General features: G+C 44.3%; 1 protein-coding gene across 2 annotated transcripts in view; it reads left to right on the top strand.

Moving 5' to 3' along the window:
- The window catches only part of btaf1 (B-TFIID TATA-box binding protein associated factor 1), a 67207-nt gene that overhangs the window by 12013 nt on the left and 32537 nt on the right, over window positions 1-22657 (top strand). For both annotated transcript variants that reach the window (XM_082975186.1, XM_082975187.1), the window contains 10 exons: window positions 128-268; window positions 990-1114; window positions 1457-1577; window positions 1864-1968; window positions 2041-2190; window positions 2521-2666; window positions 3197-3371; window positions 5201-5404; window positions 12655-12831; window positions 19063-19303. In XM_082975186.1, coding sequence (XP_082831312.1) covers window positions 128-268; window positions 990-1114; window positions 1457-1577; window positions 1864-1968; window positions 2041-2190; window positions 2521-2666; window positions 3197-3371; window positions 5201-5404; window positions 12655-12831; window positions 19063-19303 — 1585 coding nt within the window. The remainder of the gene's footprint in view (window positions 1-127; window positions 269-989; window positions 1115-1456; window positions 1578-1863; window positions 1969-2040; window positions 2191-2520; window positions 2667-3196; window positions 3372-5200; window positions 5405-12654; window positions 12832-19062; window positions 19304-22657) is intronic.

Here is a 22657-nt window from a genome sequence, read left to right as displayed (position 1 = left end):
GATGTGTGTGTGTGATCCACTTTAAATCAGTAAAACAAGTGTTTTCTACATGTATAGACAGGACTCAATGTCTTCCTGTAACTTTTTCTCTCGCTCTTTTCTTTTGCCCCCTCTTTCTCCCACTCAGGACCTGATCTCCGCTATGCTTCCGCGGGTGCTCCCTGCCATCACAGAGGGGCTGCAGGACCTGGATGATGATGTCAGAGCGGTGGCAGCCGCGGCCCTCATCCCTGTGGTGGACGGCTTTGTACAGCTACTCCCCAACAAGGTCAGACGGGAGCATCTCACCACGGTCCCTCTCCAAGTCTGGTCACCTTACCTTCCCTTTAGCCTTTCTCCAACCTCACCCCTCACCTAGTCCTAGCCATCTCATGGCTTGCCTTCTTGGTGTTGTGTATGTTAGCAGTTGATGTTATTCTTCAATAACACAGACCTCACAGCAAATCAGGGGGAGGAAAATGGGGTTTATTCGAAGAGAACAAATAATGCAGGGAGGTAGATGTTCATGCTCCCCCTGTCCTCAGTGATTCTCTCCACAGAACAAAGGGACATGATGTAGTTTTATAACCTACCCCTAGCCTGTGGTTGGCCAATTAGAAGTCCTTGCAATAAAACTAGGCCAATGGCCAAATGGCAAGTATCCTGTCCTTCAGAAGACATTCCTCCCATTGCTCATTAATTCCCTATGACAGAAAGAACACAATTTCCATTGATCGTTATTACTCTTGACTTTTCGTCCTCTGCGTTGTGTATTTATCTTTTAAAATATTGTTACATATACTACTTCATAGTAGGGTTGTGTTCAGTAAGCACCGTATGGCTACCTGGGCTTGTCCAGTAAATGCTGATTAGAGAATGCAAAGGAAAACATGAACACAACCCAGGCAGTTCATTTGCTGAATTTAAAATTATTTTTTCAGTACTGCGCTAACTGTAGCATTTTTCTCCGTTGTGTAACTCCTGACCGCCATGTCGTCTTTGTTGCTCAGGTCCCGTTCATAGTGAACACCCTGTGGGATGCTCTCCTGGAGCTGGATGACCTGACGGCCTCCACCAACAGCATCATGACCCTATTGTCCTCGCTGCTCACCTACCCCCAGGTCCGACAGTGCAGGTGAGTGTCTCTCCTTTCTGTACGGATATAACCTCTTCTCCCACTTGATCACAAACATTTCGAAGGGGAATTCCAATGAAGATCTACAGTTCATAATGTTACTCTAACAGTAGTTGTTTTAAAGAACAATTGTCTTGGAAAGTCTATGGCGTTTATGGCTGTGCAATGTTCTCACCAGTGATTTTTATTTTATATTTCTGGGTTCTTTTGTTTAAGAACATGACAGTGTAGAAAGTTTTACGTTTTTGGGGGTCATAGTACATGCAAATCACACTAGATGTTTCAGAGGACAACTTGTGCAAGGGTTAACAGGGCCAACAATTTTATATTTTGTCCCTCCAGCATGCAGCAGTCCCTAACGGTCCTTGTCCCTCGGGTCTGGCCATTCCTTAGACACACCATATCATCAGTCAGACGGGCCGCGTTAGAGACCCTCTTTACCTTACTGTCCAAAGCTGACCAGGTGGGTTTGTAAGGGAAAGATGCCAATAGAGCTGTATGCACTAGTCTAGATCTGAGAGGATTGGATAGGTGTAAGCAATAAGGTAATAGCGCCGCCTTGCCCCCCCCCCCCCATAGGCTAGGTGAAAGTTTCACCATATTGCTTATACCAATCAAATCCTCTCAGATTTCAACAAGTAGGAGTCCATTTGAGATTGGGCCAGTGATTTGAAATGCTAAACTATGACTACAACTGTTTATACAATTTGGCTGATTTCATCACTGAAGTCTGTTTTGTGGCGTTGCAGAGCTGCACGCTATGGCTCAACCAGGTCCTGCAAGACATGCTCCGACACATCTTCCAGTCTTGCATCCTGGAGAGCAATCAGGAGATCCTGGACCTCATCCAAAAGGTTTGTCACACACACTTTATCCAGGAGGTCGTATATCCTGGCTGATGTTTTTAATAAGCGCATGTCTTGTAGGTGTGGACAGAGCTGCTGCGCCAGGCCCCTCAGCAGTACGTGGTGGCAGCCAGCTGTCCCTGGATGGGCGCCTGGCTCTGCCTGATGATGCAAGCCTCTCACATCCCGATAGACATCAACATGCTGCTGGAAGTCAAGGCTCGCTGCAAGGTGAGAGGGTGGTTACTCAGTTAGGACTGACCGTTACATCAGTTACAGGTTGTTGTATTCTCAAGTGTCCTTGTACTAATGTTACACAGGGCTTCTTTATGGGATAGGTTTATGTATTTTCCTCTGGTATTATGCAGTGATCCAGTTGTCTAAGGTCAGGCTCATTAGGCCACATTAACATTTTTGCTAAATGTTTTGCAACGGAAAACAAATGTGTTTCTTATTGGACAACCTCAGATGGTACTAATCTCTTCCGGACAGTTATTTTCCGTTTCGTGCCTACTGAACACTTTCCAGGCTTTGACGCATGTGTTCTCTGTGATTTGACAGGAGAAGGCTGGAGGTAAGCCTCGCCAGGGAGCCTTGGTTCAGGTGAAGGAGACTGTTCAGGAGTATATCGGTGGGGCGGAAACTGTGACCGAGGACCCAATTACGCGGGACTATGTGGTGACACGGGCTCGCCTCATGGCCGCAAAGTTAGTCCCTCTCTTTCTATTATTCTGCATCTAATTTTGATCCCTTGCGATATTGAAGACAAACTATTGTTGGATCCTGAGAGTAGGATTTAAAAACCCAACGCAGCACTGTATGGTTTCTGCAGCCTGCTGCTACTCTGGTTGGACTGCTCCTTAGTCAAGGCAAGAGCAACTCTGCATCTGGCATCGTTGGTCTCCAGGCTTCTTAAGCCTTGTTCACACTGCAGGCCTTAATGCTCATCTTTTTTCTTTTTTTTAATTAAATATTTGAATCGGATATGCAAAAAAATAAGATTTCACTTACTGCCAATGTGAACAAGGCTTTAGTGCCTGGAGTCCTGGTATGGTGATAAATGCTGGAATGTGTGAAATAGTTTTCTCATTTAACAAACCAGTATGCAAACTGAAACTTGTATTCTCTTGACAAAAGACAAGAGAAAAAGAAACACGATGGTGGACTTGCGACAAATCCAGTTACAACATTTGCACTAAGTTACTATGAATGCCTAACAATACATTTTTCTGTTCAGGCTGTTGGGGGCCTTGTGTCGGTGTATGTGCGACCCGCAAGTCAACTCATCCTCACAGGACATCCGACCGGCTGAGTCGCTGGGCCAGCTGCTCCTCTTCCACCTCAACTCCAAGTCTGCCCTGCAGCGTATCGCTGTGGCCCTGGTCCTTTGTGAGTGGGCTGCTGTGCAGAAGGTAGAACCGGAGTCTGTTTTTGTTATTGTTCTGTTTGGATAGGAGTTGTTCACCATAATGCTGTTGGGATTTATTTCAGAAAGGCTTTTATGGCCGGGATTCAAACAAACTCGTATAAACTTCCCGTGTAGGGTGATTTAGTAATTTCTGCTTGAGCTGATATCTCGTGTGTGTGTGAAGTTGAAGTCGGAAGTTTACATACGCCTAGGTTGGAGTCATTAAAACTCGTTTTTCAACCACTCCACAAATTTCTTGTTAACGAACTATAGTTTTGGCAAGTCGTTTAGGACACCTACAATTGTTTACAGACAGATTATTTTACTTATTCACTGTCACAATTCCAGTGGGTCAGAAGTTTACATACACTAAGTTGACTGTGCCTTTAAACAGCTTGGAAAATTCCAGAAAATGATGTCATGGCTTTAGAAGCTTCTGATAGGCTAATTGATGTGATTTGAGTCAATTGTAGGTGTACCTGTGGATGCATTTCAAGGCCTACCTTCAAACTCTGTGCCTCTTTGCTTGACATCATGGGGAAATCAAAATAAATCAGCCAAGACCTCAGAAAAAAATTGTGGACCACCACAAGTCTGGTTCATCCTTGGGAGCAATTTCCAAATGCCTGAAGGTACCACGTTCATCTGTACAAAAAATAGTACGGAAGTATGAACACCATGGGACCACGCAGCCATCATACCGCTCAGCAAGGAGATGCTTTCTGTCTCCTCGAGATTAATGTACTTTGGTGCGAAAAGTGCAAATCAATCCCAGAACAACAGCAAAGGACCTTGTGAAGATGCTGGAGGAAACGGTACAGAAGTATCTACATCCACAGTAAAACGAGTCCTATATCGACATAACCTGAAAGGCCGCTCAGCAAGAAAGAAGCCACTGCTCCAAAACCGCCATAAAAAAGCCAGACTACGGTTTGCAACTGCACATGGGGACAAAGATTGTCTTTTGGAGAAATGTCCTCAGGTCTGATGAAACAAAAATGGAACTGTTTGGCCATAATGACCATCGTTATGTTTGGAGGAAAAAGGGGGAGGCTTGCAAGCTGAAGAACACCATCCCGACCGTGAAGCACGGTGGCGGCAGCATCATGTTGTGGGGGTGCTTTGCTGCAGGAGGGACTGGTGCACTTCACAAAATAGATGGCATCATGAGGTAGGAAAATGTGGATATATATACATATTGAAGCAACATCTCAAGACATCAGTCAGGAAGTTAAAGCTTGGGTCTTCCAAATGGACAATGACCCCAAGCATACTTCCAAAGTTGTGGCAAAATGGCTAAAGGACAACAAAGTCAAGGTATTGGAGTGGCCATCACAAAGCCCTGACCTCAATCCTATAGAAAATTTGTGGGCAGAACTGAAAAAGTGTGTGTGAGCAAGGATGCCTACAAACCTGACTCAGTTACAACAGCTCTGTCAGGAGGAATGGGCCAAAATTCACCCAATTTATTGTGGGGAGCTTGTGGAAGGCTACCTGACACGTTTGACCCAAGTTAAACAATTTAAAGTCAATGCTACCAAATACTAATTGAGTGTGTGTAAAAGTCTGATCCACTGGGATTGTGATGAAAGAAACTTCTGACACTTCACGTTCTTAAAGTGATGATCCTAACTGACCTAGGACAGGGTATTTTTACTAGGATTAAATGTCAGGAATTGTGAAACTGAGTTGTAATGTTTTTGGCTAAGGTGTATGTTAACTTCCGACCTCAACTGTATATATCCAGCCGTATATCCGCAGAACTGTTTCATTGAATCCTGGCCGATGTGAAATTAAACCTTGTCTCTCCCCCCCACACACTTCTCGCCTCAGGAGTGTCAGGTGGTGTCAGCCTTGGTCCAGCCTCGCCTCTTAGCCATCCTGTCAGAGCAGCTGTACTACGATGAGATCGCCATTCCCTTCACACGCATGCAGAACGAGTGTAAGCAGCTCATCTCCTTGCTGGCCGACGCTCAGATCGACGTGCGCGACCGCCTCAACTGCAGTGTTTTCACCATCGACCAGGCCAGCGAACTGGTGAGAACACTGTATAAAATGGTGATCCTCTAAAGTGGTCTCTCAGTTGGTAGAGCATGGTGCGGTTGTGAGGCTGGTTGGACGTACTGCCACACTCTAAAACAACATTTGAGGCAGGTTATGGTAGAGAAAAACATTTAAATTCTCTGACAACCGCTCTGGTGGACGTTCCTGCATTCAGCATGCCAATTGCACGCTCCCTCAGCTTGAGACATCAGTGGCATTGTGACACAACTGCACGCTTTAGTGGCCTTTTATTGTCTCCAGCGCAAGGTGCACCTGTGTGATGATGCTGTTTAATCAGCGTCTTGATATGCCACACCTGTCATTTGGATGTATTATCTTGGAAAAGTAGAAAGGCTGGGATTTGACTGCCCGTGTGGCAGTAATACGGTCACCGCAACAGCCCTAACCAACACTTTTTACATGTTGCATTCATATTTTTGTTCTGTGTGTGTGGCTAAAAAAAACTGACCCCGTGGAGTTTGAAAGTGGCCAGTGGATGGCCCAGAGGTTAGAGGCAGACCTGTAGCCGGAGGGTCGGTGGTTAGAATCCCTCAACGGGCACTAGAGGTCTGAGCTGGCAGGAGCAGAACTATTTCTGTTCTGAATCAATAAACAACTGAATCAACAATGTCAGTCAAACACTGGATTTGGCTGCCACATGATATACTGAACAAAAATATGAAACAAAATGTAAAGTGTTGGTTTCATGATCTGAAATTAAAGACCCCAGAAATGTTCCGTATGCACAAAAAGCTTATTTCTCTCAAACTCTGGGCACATTTGTTTCTGTTAGTGAGCGTTTCTACTTTTCCAAGATGATACATCCAACTGACAGGTGTAGAATATCAAGAATCTGATTAAACAGCGTGATCATTACACAGGTGCACCTTGTGCTGGGGACAATAAAAAGCCACTCTAAAATGTGCAGTTTTGTCACACAGCACGATGCCAGATGTTTCAAGTTGAAGGAGTGTGCAATTGGCATGCTGACTTCAGGAATGTCCACCAGAGACTGTTTATTTCTCTACCATAAGCTGCCTCAAATGTTTTAAAGAATTTGCGAGTACGTCCAACCGCAGACAACATGTATCCACGCCAGCCCAAGACCTCCACATCTGGCTTCTTCACCTGTGGGATCGTCTGGGGGGAGGGGGTGTGTGTAGTGTGTTTGTCTGTAATGAAGCCTTTTTTGTTTGGGGAAAAACTCATTCGGAGTGGCTGGGCCTGGCTGCACCCCCAGCCCAGTCATGTGAAATGTATTTCAATTGACTGATTTCCTTTTGAACTGTAAGTCAGTAAAATCATTGTTGCATTTTTATATATTTTTGCTAAGTATATATTTCGATTTCAGACAAGGACAGATTTTTCTCTGCAACCCACCTGTATAGAATTGTTCCGAAAGCTGATTTGTGACCCGTCAAATAACTTGCCTGGCTACCACAGGTGTGGCTACTACCTTTGAGGGTTTAGAGCTTGAAGTAGTCAGCTCACACAAGTACTTGGGAGTATGGCTAGACGGTACACTGTCCTTCTCTCAGCACATATCAAAGCTGCTAAGCATTCAAAATGTATGGGGTAAGATTTTCTTTAGGAATCTAGTAGATGAGAACTTACATTTAAACAATATAAATAGGAATGTACAGATCAAGTGTCTTTACTTAAGTACTTTACACTTTGTCTACATTCATACAGTTTCTTGACTGTACAGCTCGCTAATCACTGAAATTAAAGGTATGCATGTCCTTTGGGTGGTGGACTATTCTTGATACACATGGGAAATGTGTGTGTGTGGGGGGGGGGGGGACCTAGCAGCAGCGTTGCAGTTCTTGACGCGCCTGGCACTTATTATCATACCCTGTTAAAAAGCTATTTAAACAAATAATTCTTGCCCATTCACCCTCTGAATGGCACACACATACACAATCCATGTCTCGATGCTTAAAAATCCTTTAACTGGTCTCCCCTTCATCTACGCTGACTGAAGTGGATTTAACATGTGACATCAATAAGGGATCATGGCATTCATCTGGTCAGTCTCATGGAAAGAGCAGGTGTTCCTAGTGTTTTGTACACTCAATGTATCGCGTGGCGGGGGAAACATAAGCTCTGCACATGGACAAATTAGGAATGTCTCAACACCACACAAGACCGTTCCCTGCATACGTGGCTGGTACCCTAGGCCATGTCTTCCTCAGCGCTCGCATAATTGAATTCTCAACACAAGCTCCTGGGTTTGTAAAAATGTTATCTTGATTTTTTTTTTTAACTGTTTTCCGACCTGCAGTATAGTTCTGAACTGCGGGACGACCCGCGGGTAGAAATGTTTTCATATCATCCGCCAGCTGGTTTTTGTGCATGTCAACGGCAGGGAACCGTGGGTATCTGATCCAATGCAAGACTCTACAGTTGAGTTTTAAGCTCAGTGGGGATGATAACTTATTATATTGGACAGAACTGTGGCACCTTGTGCTCTCTTTTAGCAAAGTTAACCATGACACTATAGATTGAGAGGAGCACTCTGTATTAGGTTGCTTTGTGGGGCGTGTTTGCTTGTCTGGGTAGAAGGCCATGGTCCTGTGCCTGTCTGCCACGCAGTCATAAGGGTGTGATGACACCATGTTGGAGAGACAGATGGCAGTGTGATAATATTGACTCTGTCTGGTCCTTTCTCACTAACACCGTTCTTGTTCAACTGGTTGGGAGCAAAAACAAACAGCCTAGGAGAAGGTTGCTGCTAATACTAAAGGTATGGACAGACCAGTAGGATTGTCGAGTGTCTGGCGTAATTTGCAATCCAAGTACAAACCGATTCTACATGTTGTAACGATTCGCTAGGCGTGGCTGGTAGGATGGCAACAATGACAAGTCCAATAACCTTTAGTTACAATTAACTTTTTAATGAGAACTAGTTGGTCTGCTTACAGCTTCACTTGTAGTCCGGTCACTACTTCCTGTGGCGAACACAATGTCCAGGGCTTCAAACAAATATCTGTAGAGATCAGCCTCCGGCGTCCAGCTAGGAGCTCTCCCGTGCTGAACTAAAGCAGCACCTTAAATTTCCCAGGTGCGTTGCAGCCTAACAAGGCTGAGTGGCCTCCGGTGTGGGCGTAGCCTTGCAGCCTAGCTTGCTGCAGCCTACAATGCTGGTTGTGGGGCGTGGCTGACGCTCCGAACAGTGGCTTTCGTAACACACCATGTGAACGAACTGCCCCCTACTGTACAGACTGACAATTGATCTGGCGAGTTACTTAAAAATGTTTTTTTTTTATTATATATATATATATATTTATTTATTTATTGCTCAAAAAAATAAAGGGAACACTTAAACAACACAATGTAACTCCAAGTCAATCACACTTCTGTGAAATCAAACTGTCCACTTAGGAAGCAACACTGATTGACAATAAATTTCACATGCTGTTGTGCAAATGGAATAGACAACAGGTGGAAATTATAGGCAATTAGCAAGACACCCCCAATAAAGGAGTGGTTCTGCAGGTGGAGACCACAGACCACTTCTCCGTTCTTATGCTTCCTGGCTGACGTTTTGGTCACTTTTGAATGCTGGCGGCGCTTTCACTCTAGTGATAGCATGAGACGGAGTCTACAACCCACACAAGTGGCTCAGGTAGTGCAGCTCATCCAGGATGGCACATCAATGCGAGCTGTGGCAAGAAGGTTTGCTGTGTCTATCAGCGTAGTGTCCAGAGCATGGAGGCGCTACCAGGAGACAGGCCAGTACATCAGGAGACGTGGAGGAGGCCGTAGGAGGGCAACAACCCAGCAGCAGGACCGCTACCTCCGCCTTTGTGCAAGGAGGAGCACTGCCAGAGCCCTGCAAAATGACCTCCAGCAGGCCACAAATGTGCATGTGTCTGCTCAAACGGTCAGAAACAGACTCCATGAGGGAGGTATGAGGGCCCGACGTCCACAGGTGGGGGTTGTGCTTACAGCCCAACACCGTGCAGGACGTTTGGCATTTGCCCGAGAACACCAAGATTGGCAAATTCGCCACTGGCGCCCTGTGCTCTTCACAGATGAAAGCAGGTTCACACTGAGCACGTGACAGTCTGGAGACGCCGTGGAGAACGTTCTGCTGCCTGCAACATCCTCCAGCATGACCGGTTTGGCGGTGGGTCAGTCATGATGTGGGGTGGCATTTCTTTGGGGGGCCGCACAGCCCTCCATGTGCTCGCCAGAGGTAGCCTGACTGCCATTAGGTACCGAGATGAGATCCTCAGACCCCTTGTGAGACCATATGCTGGTGCGGTTGGCCCTGCGTTCCTCCTAATGCAAGACAATGCTAGACCTCATGTGGCTGGAGTGTGTCAGCAGTTCCTGCAAGAGGAAGGCATTGATGCTATGGACTGGCCCGCCCGTTCCCCAGACCTGAATCCAATTGAGCACATCTGGGACATCATGTCTCGCTCCATCCACCAACGCCATGTTGCACCACAGACTGTCCAGGAGTTGGCGGATGCTTTAGTCCAGGTCTGGGAGGAGATCCCTCAGGAGACCATCCGCCACCTCATCAGGAGCATGCCCAGGCGTTGTAGGGAGGTCATACAGGCACGTGGAGGCCACAACACTACTGAGCCTCATTTTGACTTGTTTTAAGGACATTACATCAAAGTTGGATCAGCCTGTAGTGTGGTTTTCCACTTTAATTTTGAGTGTGACTCTAAATCCAGACCTCCATGGGTTGAAAAATTGGATTTCCATTGATTATTTTTGTGTGATTTTGTTGTCAGCACATGTAAAGGAAAAAAGTATTTAATAAGATTATTTATTTCATTCAGATCTAGGATGTGTTGTTTAAGTGTTCCCTTTATTTTTTTTGAGCAGTATATTTATTTATATATTTATATAAATAATTGAAGCGTACCCCCATGTTTCTACCACATTGGTTACAGTGCAGTCGGAATGTATTGACCCCTTTCACTCTTTGCACATTTGTTACATTTTAGAATAAGGCTGTAATGTATGTTAAATAATATATTTCCCTCATCAATCTACACTACCCATAATGACAAAGCAAAAACAGTGCTTTAGAAATGTTTGCCAATATGTAGGCCTGGGCAATTATTTTCTGTGGAGGGCCACATTAGTATATATTTTTTGCCATCATGGGCCAGAGTAATATTACAGGATTATACATGTGTATGACCGATCTCTACTGTAAATCACATCCAGATATGCTACTTATTTTTCTCTTTTAACATGCACAAATAAACCACATCCATGTTCTCCTTTTGGTCGGTATTTTCATTATTAAAAATGCAATGAACTACACGGAGGGAAAAGTACACTGCATTCAGCACCTCGGACAGAACTCTTGTTAACGGGTATGCACAAAAACACGAGAGCTCAACATTACATTTATACTACTCAATCAGTGTGCGGAGTGAAGTCTGATGGGCATTGACTAGACAGTGAAGTCGGTTATAGTTTCTGTCACGATGCGCAGGATTGCTGAGAGGTGAGTCAGTAGATGATCTGTGCCTTGACTCATTTCCTCACTGAAAATGTATGTCCGTATACATAGGTTGACCCAAACAGTACAAACATCTTCTGAGCATGACTCCTAATCTTTGGAACGTTTTGCTCATTGAGATGCATAGAACCTCGTCAGTGACATTGTTTTGAATAGTTCTCCAATCACGGAGTCAGACTGAAGATCGGTAAGCTCAAGTTGCAGATCAGTGGGAGCGTTATCCACATTGAAGATCAAAGGAGAGGAAACCAACACCATGTCATTTTCCAACACTTTGAAATCCTCAATGACGAGAACTCACCGTTCGCTCAAAGCACCCAGCAGCGATTGTATACTTCTCCCGCTGGTCATCTCTAGTGCTTAGGGACGTTGTCCTGTTGGAAGGTGAACCTTCGCCCCAGTCTGAGGTCCCTGAGTGCTCTGGAGCAGGTTTTCATCAAGGATCTCTCTGTAGCTTTGCCTCGACCCTGACTAGTCTCCCAGTCCCTGCTGCTGAAAAATCATTCCCACAGCATGATTCTGCCGCCACCATGATTCACTGTAGGGATGGTGCCAGGTTTCCTCAAGATGTGACGCTTGGCATTCATGCCAAAGAGTTCAATCTTGGTTTCATCAGACCAGAGAATCTTTATTCTCATGGTCTGAGAGTCCTTGCCTTTTGGCAAACTTCAAGCCGGCTGTCATGTGCCTTTTACTGAGGAGGGACTTACGTCTGGCCACTCTACCATAAAGGCCTGATTGGTGGAGTGCTGCAGAGATGGTTTTCCTTCTGGAAGGTTCTCCATCCAGAGGCGCTCTGTCATTGACTATGGGGTTCTTGGTCACCTCCCTGACCAAGGCCCTTCTCCCCTGATTGCTCAGTTTGATGGGGCGGCCCGCTTTTGGAAGTCTTGGTGGTTCCTAACTTCTTCCATTTAAGAATGGAGGCATGTGTTCTTGGGGACCTTCAATGCTGCAGACATTTTTTGCTACCCTTCCCCAGATCTGTGCCTTGACACAATCCTGTCTCGGAGCTCTACGGACAATTCCTTCGACCGCATGGCTTGGTTTTTACTCTGAGATGCACTGTAAACTGTGGGACCTTATATAGACAGGTGTGTGCCTTTCCAAATCATGGCCAATCAATTGAATTTACCACAGGTGGACACCAAGTTGTAGAAACATCTCAAGGATGATTGATGGAAACAGGATGCACCTGAGCTCAATTTGGAGTCTTATAGAAAATGGTCTGAATACTTATGTAAAGGTATTTTGTTTTATTTTTAATACATTTGCACACACAAATAAATAAACCTGTTTTCGCTTTGTCATTATGGGGTATTGTGTGTAGATTGAGGGAAAATAATTTAATCCATTTTAGAATAAGGCTGTAATGTAAGTGGAAAAAGGGAAGGGGTTTAAATACTTTCCGAATGCACGAAGTCTATTGATTCACTGGCCACATTCTCAATACAGATTAAATGTAGCATCGAAGTTGGACTCTAGACATTACATTCATGTTGTAAAAAATAACATTTCATTTTCCCATCTATTTTGGTTCTTGAATGATTGTTTTGTAAGGAGATTCATTTTATTTGCCTCAGTCTGTCCATTCTCTATCAGACTTGGTCAGTTCCATTTCCCTAAACCCCAGCATTCAAAATGGACTAGGACTATAGACCCTATGAAGGTTAATAGAGGCTAAACTCCATTTTATAGAACTATGACAAACCCATGAATGTTATTACTCTGCTCTTCCCTCTATCTATAGGTGACCACCATCTTCACTGAGTCCACCGTGGGTCTGAACATGAAGTCCAAACAGTTTCAGCCACTGGATGGCAAGCGTCAGCAGGCCCAGTCCACGGTGGGCGAGACCAGTGTGGAGTGGCAGCAGCTGCACCTGCGAGTCCACATGTTTACCGCCTGCGCCGTGGTCAACTTGCAGGTAGGGATGGGTGTGTTGACACCAATGTCATCAATACTGCTGATACCGGCAACATGAGCGATACCGTATGCATTAAACAGATCAGGGTTTCCGGACATTTTAAATTAGCTGGACATTTTAAATTTACTGGACATTTTAAGACATTTTCCGGATCCATATGCATTGGTTGTGCAACCTGATTAGGGCTTCCACCCACGGTGCTCAGAATGCCGGAAATCACATTTAGGTTATGGTAATTCATCTTAACAGAACATGCAACTTGGATGCAATGGTGTCATTTTTAACCAATTCTGATGAGCAATTTGAAGATGTTAGAATACGTAGGCATTGAGTCCATAAGGCTAGGGGATAAAGAAACTCATTAATTCCCAATAGGACACTACAGCAGAAATCATGATTTGGCCACAGAGGATCATTCGCTTTTGTTTTTAAATCGCATAGTCTACAGTAGAGGTGGACCGATATTTATTATTTTTATTTTATTTGTTGTTTTTTTATATATAGTTTAATATTATTTTTTTGTATTTTTTTATGTTTTTATTTGTTTTGTTTTTAATTTTATATATATATTTTTTTAATTTATTTTTTTAAATCGGAATGGACGATTTAATTAGGGCCGATTTCACATTTTCATATCAATTGGCATTTTTGGACACTGATTATGGCACTCCGCGAGGAGACTGCGTGGCAGGCTGACTACCTGTTACGCGAGTGCAGGAATGAGGCAAGGTAAGTTGCTAGCTAGCATTAAACTTATCTTATAAAAAACGATCAATCTTAACATAATCACTAGTTAACTACACATGGTTGATATTAGTAGTTTATTTAGCTTGTCCTGCGTTGCATATAATCGATGCACTGCCTGTTAATTTCTCATTGAATCACAGCCTACTTTGTCAAACGGGTAACGATTTAACAAGCGCATTTGTGAAAAAAGTACCGTCGTTGCACCAATGTGTACATAACCATGAACATCAATGCTTCTTTAAAATCCATACACAAGTATATATTTTTAAACCTGCATATTTAGTTAATATTGCCTGCTAACATTAATTTATTTTAACTAGGGAAATTGTGTCACTTCTCTTGCGTTCTGTGCAAGCCGAGTCGGGGTATATGCAGCAGTTTGGGCAGCCTGGCTCGTTGCGAACTGTGTGAAGACCATTTCTTCCTAACAAAGACGGCAATTAATTTGCCAGAATTGTACATAATTATGACATTGATGGTTGTGCAATGTAACAGCAATATTTAGACTTATGGATACCACCCGTTAGATAAAACACGAACGTTCCATATTTCACTGAAAGAATAAACGTTTAGTTTTTGAAATGATAGTTTCCGTATTTGACCATATTAATGACCTAAGGCTCGTATTTCTGTGTGTTATTATAATTAAGTCTATGATTTGATAGAGCAGTCTGAGCGGTGGTAGGCAGCAGCAGGCTCGTAAGCATTCATTCAAACAGCACTTTCCTGCATTTGCCAGCAGCTCTTCACTGTGCTTCAAGCATTGAACTGTTAATGACTTCAAGCCTATCAACTTCCGAGATTAGGCTGGTGTAACCGATGTGAAATGGCTGGCTAGTTAGCGGGGTGCGCGCTAATAGCGTTTCAATCGGTGACGTCACTCGCTCTGAGACCTTGAAGTAGTTGTTACCCTTGCTCTGCAAGGGCTGCGGCTTTTGTGGAGCGATGGGTAACGATGCTTCGAGGGTGGCTGTTGTCGATGTGTGCAGAGTCCCTGGTTCGAGCCCAGGTAGGGGCGAGGAGAGGGACGGAAGCTATACTGTTACACTGGCATACTATAGTTCCTATAAGAACATCCAATAGTCAAAGGTGTATATGAAATACAAATGGTATAGAGAGGAAATAGTCCTACAATTCCTATAACTACAACCTAAAACTTCTTACCTGGGATATTGAAGACTCATGTTAAAAGGAACCACCAGCTTTCATATGTTCTGAGAAAGGAACTTAAACGTTAGGCTTTATTGCGGAGATTGTTTTATATTAGTCTAAATTGACACTCTTACATACGTCTGCAAATGCGACTATATTATAATGGGGAAAATTTGCCTCCCTAAACTTGAAATCCACGTGCTGTTATTATAACTGTCCACATATACTTTTCCACAGCCAACAAGATGAGTAACACAGTAAACTCACTAGCCTAACCCCCATACACAGTTGGCGACGACAGCCATGGACGCTCTGCTTCTAGCTCATAAGCAACTTTGAAGTATTTCGTTTTTTGGTTATTTTTTACATTAGCCCAGAATGTTTTTTTTTTTTGTGTTATTACATACAGTCGGAAATAACTTTCGTATATCAGAGCGGTGGTAACTCGCCCGCGTTACGACCAGGAATACGACTTTCCTGAATTGGATCCTTTGTTCGTACCCCCCAGGGCAATTGAACATATCCCAGAGGCTGTTCCAAGTCGCCACCGGCGGAGAAGAGAGATTCGGAGTGGACTTCCGAGTATATTACTCGCTAATGTTCAGTCTCTGGACAATAAAGTAGACGAGGTCAGGGCTGGATCTCCTTCCAGAGAGACATCGGACTTTAACATACTCTTGTTTCACGGATATACGGTCCCTGTCCATACAGCGAGCTGGGTTCTCAGTTCATCGCGCAGACAGAATAAAGAACTCTCTGGGAAGAAGAAAGGCGAGTGTTTATGATTCATAATTAACTACTCATGGTGTGATTGTGGTAACATACAGAAACTCAAGTCCTTTTGTTCACCTGACCTAGAATACCTCACAATCAAATGCCCACCGTATTACCTCCCCCAGAGAATTTCTTCAGTTAGTCACAGCCGCGTATATTATCCCTCAAGCCGATACCACGACGGCTCTCAAGGAACTACACTGGACTTCATGCAAACTGTAAACCACATCCTGAGGCCAGATTTGAGGAAAATGCTACCGGAGTTCTATCAACACATTGACTGTAGTACTCGCTGAGGAAAAACACTAGATCCCTGCTACTCACCTTTTCGAGATGCCCTTTGGCCAATCAGATCGACTCTATTTTGCTCCTCCCTTCCTATAGCACGGGTACTTCCTGTGAGTTTCTGCCTAAGGTCTATTCAACACTGGTCTGACCAATCGAAATCCATGCTTCAAGATCATTTTGATCACACGGACTGGGATAAGTTTCCCGGGTAGCCTCTGAGAATAACATTGGCGCTTGCACGGACACGGTGCCGGAGTTCATCAGGCAGTGTATAGGGGTTGTTGTTCCCACGGAGACTAAGACCTACACAAACCAGAAACTGTGGATAGAAGGCAGCATTCACATAAAACAAAGCGCGACCCATCGCATTTAACCATGGCAAGGTGACTGGATATATGGTTGAATACGAACCGTGTAGTTATTCCCTCCGTAAGGCAAACATGCAGGCAAAACGGAGTCGCAATTCAACGGCTCAGACACGAGACGTGTGTGACAAAGGGAAAACCAGCCAAGCTGTGGACACCGTCTTGTTCCCAGACAAGCTCAAATCTTTCACCTGCTTTGAGGGTAACACATTGCCACCGACGCGGCCCGCTCCCACGGACTGGGGGCTCTCGTTCTCCATGGCCGACATGAGTAAGACATTTAAGCGTGTTAACCCTCGCAGGGCTGCCGGTCCAGACGGCATCGCTAACCGCATCCTCAGAGAATGTGCAGAACGGCTGGCTGGATTGTGTACGGACATATTCAATCTCTCCCTGTCCCCACTTGCTTCAAAATGTCCACCATTGTTCCTGTACCCAAGAAAGCAAAGGTAACTGAACTAAATGACTATCGCCCTGTAGCACTCACTTCTGTCATCATGCTTTGATGCTAGTTAAGGATCATATCACCTCTACCTGACAACCTAGACCCACTTAAATTTTCTTACAGCCCCAATAGATCCAGACGATGCAATCGCACTGCACACTGCCCTATCCCATCTGGACAAGAGGAATACTTATGTAAGAATGCTGTTCATTGACTATAGCTCAGCATTCAACCCCATAGTACCCTCCAAGCTCATCATTAATCTCGGGACCCTGGGTCTGAACCCTGCCCTGTGCAACTGGGTCCTGGACTTCCTGATGGGCCGCCCCTAGGTGTTGAAGGTAGGAAACATCTCCACTTCGCGGATCCTCAACACTGGGGCCCCACAAGGGTGCATGCTCAACCCCCTCCTGTACTCCCTGTTCACCCATGACTGAGTGCCCACGCACGCCTCCAACTCAATCATCAAGTTGGCAGATGACACAACAGTAGTAGGCCAGATTACCAACAATGACGTCAGCCTACAGGGAGGAGGTAAGGGTCCTGGCAGAGTGGGGCAAGGAAAATAACCTTCACGACAACAAAACAAAGGAGCTGATATTGGAGTTCAGGAAACCGCAGAGGCAGCACGCCCCTATCCACAGGACCGCAGTGGAGGAGGTGGAAAGATTCACGTTCCTCGGTGAACACGTCACGGACAATCTGAAATGGTCCACCCACACAGACTGTGTGGTGAAGAAGGCGCAACAGCCCCTAAAACCCTCATACTTTTACAGACGCACAATTGAGAGCATCCTGTCGGGCTGTATCATCGCCTGGTAGGGCAACTGCACCGCCTGCAACCACAAGGCTTTCAAGAGTGGTGTGGTCTGCCCAACGCATCACTGGGAGCACACTGCCTGCCCCCCAGGACACCTACAGCATCCGGTGTCACAGGAAGGCCAAAAAGTTCATCAACCACACGAGCCACGGCCTGTTTACCCCGCTATCATCCAGAAGGAGAGGTCAGTACAGGTGCATCAATGCTTGGACCGAGAGACTGTAGCCGACTGAAGAGCCGGCTACTCAACCCTGCACCTTAAAGGCTGCTGCCCTACAGTATATACATAGACATGGAATCACTGCTACTTTTTATGTTTACATACTGCTTTACTCATTTACTCTGTATTGTATTCTAGTATATTTAGTCAATGCCACTCCGACATTGCTTGGCATAATATTTATGTATTTCTTAATTTGTGAATGGTTAGATCCTAGCTACAACAGTGCAGTAGTAACACAAGCGTTTCTCCTTAATACTATCTGCTATATATGTGTCACCACTAAAATTTGATTTGATAGTAGAAAAGTTGACCTAGTCTATTGGTCAGCTTGTCTTTCGGTGTGAGAAAGAAATGGCCTATTCCAAACAGACTCAGGGACATTTGGGATGATGGATCCCACATTCATAAAACCAGTAGGCCTAGGCTACATCAAAAACATGCAACAGATCAGAACGTTTTAGCTTAATGTTAAACTGTTTTGTCAAGTGCAGCAATGCACACAAGGCATTAGGCTACGCGCAAATGTTCGTTACATAATGCAATTAGCAGGGGAAATGCAATTTGTGACATGAAAATATCCCCCCTTTCTAAAGGATCTCTAAATATGCAACAAGTAGCTTGGGTTGCTAATATGACTAAGATTGTGCCTTTGACTACTGGACAAAAAGTTGATTTTGAAAACCAATATAATGAGGGGTGGAAAAAGGCTACTTGTTTCAATGGTATATGGAAGTCTTTATAAAACAATTGCCTGCAAGTTTGGTTAGATTTTGGCTAGGCTGCTTAGAAGCAAGATAAGACATGCCTGGTGTGGTAAAACGTTCAGGTTTCAAACAATTGTAGGTTTTCAAAATTCATACTGTCTCCAGCTTATTGCAAGTGGTGTGTGTGTGTGTGTGTGTGACACGTTGACGCTTGCTTAGTTGCCTATGCACTTGAATTGCGACGGGAAGTGCGCTTCAATTTACCAGTGATGGAAAACAATTGATCGAGCTCTTTTTAATCATGGCCATGTTTTTTTTTTTTTTTTTACAGACGATTGCCTTTAGAATTGTTGTGCAATGATTGGCCTTATTAAGGCACGTTTCACTCCAGTAGCAATGAGCTGTAGCAGCAAAATTGACTGGTATTTCAATAAATGAATGGGATGAAATGCATTATTTCGCTATGGGATAGTGAGTTATAATTTCTTTTTTTTACCAATTGACCGTCTGGGGGAAAAAATTTATTTTTTAAATAAAATTTTTTTTTCATTATCTGACACAAACCGGCTAATGGAAACACTGCCGGAGATGTTCTTGGTATCATATGGAAACTGGACTCTACCGCGTTATAAATCTGGCTTGTGTTCAATAGGCACCAAACGGAGACTGGGCTAGTCCAATAACACAAACACTTCTCACATCCCAACCTGCAGGCGCTGCCAGACAAGCTGAACCCGGTGGTGCGTCCTCTGATGGAGGCGGCTAAGCGGGAGGAGAATACCCTGGTGCAGGGCTACGCCGCCTCCTTCATTGCGAAGCTGCTACAGCAGTGTGCTGGTAGGCAGCCATGTCCCAATTCCAAGATTGTCAAGAACCTGTGTTCATCGGTCTGCGTGGACCCCCTGCTCACGCCCTCCTCGGCCTGTCCTGTGTCCACGACTCAGACTGCTAAAGGTATGGGATGGTAGATCTGGGTGATATAGACAGTCATATTGTGATAAATGTATTAATTTTGCTTGATAACAATAAAAAAAATGTGTGGTCAGTTGGGCATACTTTCCAGTAGCGGCAGGCAGGGCTCTAAAGTGCGACCAGTTTTTGGTCACATATGCAAAGAATAATTTTGCTGTGCGACCTGGAGTTTTAATTTGGAAGCACTGTGCAACATGTTTGTTCGTCCCTTGTTTCAAGCCCTGAAATTAAAGATCCCAGAAATGTTGCATACGCACAAAGCTTATTTCTCAAATTTGTGCACAAATTTGTTTACATCCCTGTTAGCATTTCTCCTTTGACAAGATAATTCATCCACCTGACAGGTGTGGCATGTCAGGAATCTGATTAAACAGCATTATTATTACACAGGTGCAACTTGTGCTGGGGATAATAAAAGGCCACTCTAAAATGTGCAGTTTTGTCACACAAATTGGCATGCTGACTGCAGGAATGTCCACCAGAGCTGTTGCCAGAGAATTGAATGGTCATTTCTCTACCATATGCTGCCTCCAACATCATTTTAGAGAATTTGGCAGTATATAAATGTGCTAAAAATGTCTAATCCAGTTTTTGCTTGGTCATTACGGGGGTATTGTGTGTAGATTGGGGGAAACAATTTAATCCACTTTAGAATAAGGCTGTAACGAAATGTGGAAAAAGTTAAGGTCTGAATACTTTTCCAAATGCACTATATATGTATGTACAGTACCAGCCAAAAGTTTGGCCATCTACGCATTCCAGGGTTTTTCTTTATTTTTACTATTTTATACATTATAGAATAATAGTGAAGACACATGGAATCTTGCAGTAACCAAAAGTGTTAAACAAATCAATTTATATTTGAGTTTCTTCAAATTAGCCACCCTTTGCCTTGACAGCTTTGCACAAAGGGTGGCTACTTTGAACAATATCAAATATAAATATATTTTAATTTAACACTTTGGTTACTACATGATTCCAGGTGTTATTTCATAGTTTTGATGTCGTCACTATTCTACAATGTAGAAAATAATACAAATAAAGAAACCCTTGAATGAGTAGGGGTCAACTTTTGGCTGTATGTGTAATTGTTGTAATGATCAGGTTTCGCTGTACAGATTGTTAGCTTCATGCTTGCACCATTTACTCACTGAAATTCTGAGACATTTTTTAGAAGGCTAAAACCATGATTTGTTCAAACGGTAAAGTACATTATCCTTATGATTTCATGTAATGAAAGCGTCTACCTGTAGCTGTTTTCTCTGGGGCCTGCTGCGTCACGCGAGCCTCTCCTTTCCCGGGGGGGGGGGGGAAATGCTCCGGGGAAGGAAGAAAAGTTTTCTGATTTTTATGTTTTTAAAATCAAATTGACTTAGTTGAAGAGAGGAGGTTTTCTGTAGGTATAATTTATTTATAAGCTCTACATTTTGAGCTGCATAGCTACTATTTTACAACCAAGATATTTGATATGCTTTTAAGATGCAGCACATGTGAAATGTACATTGGTGATTTGCGTAGGCCTCATTGGGTGGGAGGCTATAACTGCAACGTTTTTTGGGACTTTACAGTTACTGTTATATTAATACATGGCTGCTAGCAGTGGGTATTATGTTTAGAGTTTTGCGATTTTTAGCTGATGTGTTTTGAGTTTACACTTACCCGGGTGATAAATTGGCCTATGATATTTCTACACAAAGATGCAGGCAATCAATATTGAAAAAATATGAATAAATCAGACCATTTTGGAGCTCTATTAACATATAATACACAGCCCAAATGCCTGATGAAATAATTTATTGAATAACATCTCACTAGTAATTACACATTTTAATAAAGCACTGACTTTTTTAAAGATGATACAAATTGTCTAGTGTGGCACTGTAAAAACATTTAATATAATTGGTGCAAACAAATCATGGGCAGGTTGCCATCAAAGGAAAATGTTAGTCTGGAGTCCTGTAATATTATTCATCACCTGAGGAAGTGTGAACTCTAAACACTTAGCTAGATTGTTAACTCTATGATCTTGTTGCTCGATAGCCATGTTGGCTAATTGTTTAATCAATCAGTAGTTGTCATGTCCTACAAAACAGTGCTAGGCCTAGGGTACTTGATGTTGGCCTAATCAGCGACAATGGCGTGCTCTGCTCAGCGCTGCTCCGTGGGCGCATCAAAACCGTACTACATAGCTTACGCCGGTTGTAAAGTGGTACCATGAACTCAATATTACATTTACATTTAAGTCATTTAGCAGACGCTCTTATCCAGAGCGACTTACAAAATGGTGCATTCACCTTATGATATCCAGTGGAACAACCACTTTACAATAGTGCATCTAAATCTTTTAAGGGGGGGGGGGTTAGAAGGATTACTTTATCCTATCCTAGGTATTCCTTAAAGAGGTGGGGTTTCAGGTGTCTCCGGAAGGTGGTGATTGACTCCGCTGTCCTGGCGTCGTGAGGGAGCTTGTTCCACCATTGGGGTGCCAGAGCAGCGAACAGTTTTGACTGGGCTGAGCGGGAACTGTGCTTCCTCAGAGGTAGGGGGGCCAGCAGGCCAGTGGTGGATGAACGCAGTGCCCTTGTTTGGGTGTAGGGCCTGATCAGAGCCTGAAGGTATGGAGGTGCCGTTCCCTTCACAGCTCCGTAGGCAAGCACCATGGTCTTGTAGCGGGTGCGAGCATCAACTGGAAGCCAGTGGAGAGAGCGGAGGAGCGGGGTGACGTGAGAGAACTTGGGAAGGTTGAACACCAGACGGGCTGCGGCGTTCTGGATGAGTTGTAGGGGTTTAATGGCACAGGCAGGGAGCCCAGCCAACAGCGAGTTGCAGTAATCCAGACAGGAGATGACAAGTGCCTGGATTAGGACCTGCGCCGCTTCCTGTGTGAGGCAGGGTCGTACTCTGCGAATGTTGTAGAGCATGAACCTACAGGATCGGGTCACCGCCTTGATGTTAGTGGAGAACGACAGGGTGTTGTCCAGGATCACGCCAAGGTTCTTAGCACTCTGGGAGGAGGACACAAGGGAGTTGTCAACCGTGATGGCGAGATCATGGAACGGGCAGTCCTTCACCGGGAGGAAGAGCAGCTCCGTCTTGCCGAGGTTCAGCTTGAGCTGGTGATCCGTCATCCACACTGATATGTCTGACAGACATGCAGAGATGCGATTCGCCGCTTGGTTATCAGAAGGGGGAAAGGAGAAGATTAATTGTGTGTCGTCTGCATAGCAATGATAGGAGAGACCATGTGAGGATATGACAGAGCCAAGTGAGTTGGTGTATAGCGAGAATAGGAGAGGGCCTAGAACAGAGCCCTGGGGGACACCAGTGGTGAGAGCG

The sequence above is a fragment of the Salmo salar genome, chromosome 01 (assembly GCF_965601325.2).
Source record: "Salmo salar chromosome 01, fSalSal1, whole genome shotgun sequence".
In the NCBI taxonomy this organism is placed as follows: domain Eukaryota; kingdom Metazoa; phylum Chordata; class Actinopteri; order Salmoniformes; family Salmonidae; genus Salmo; species Salmo salar.
This window is presented reverse-complemented; position numbering and strand designations above follow the sequence as displayed.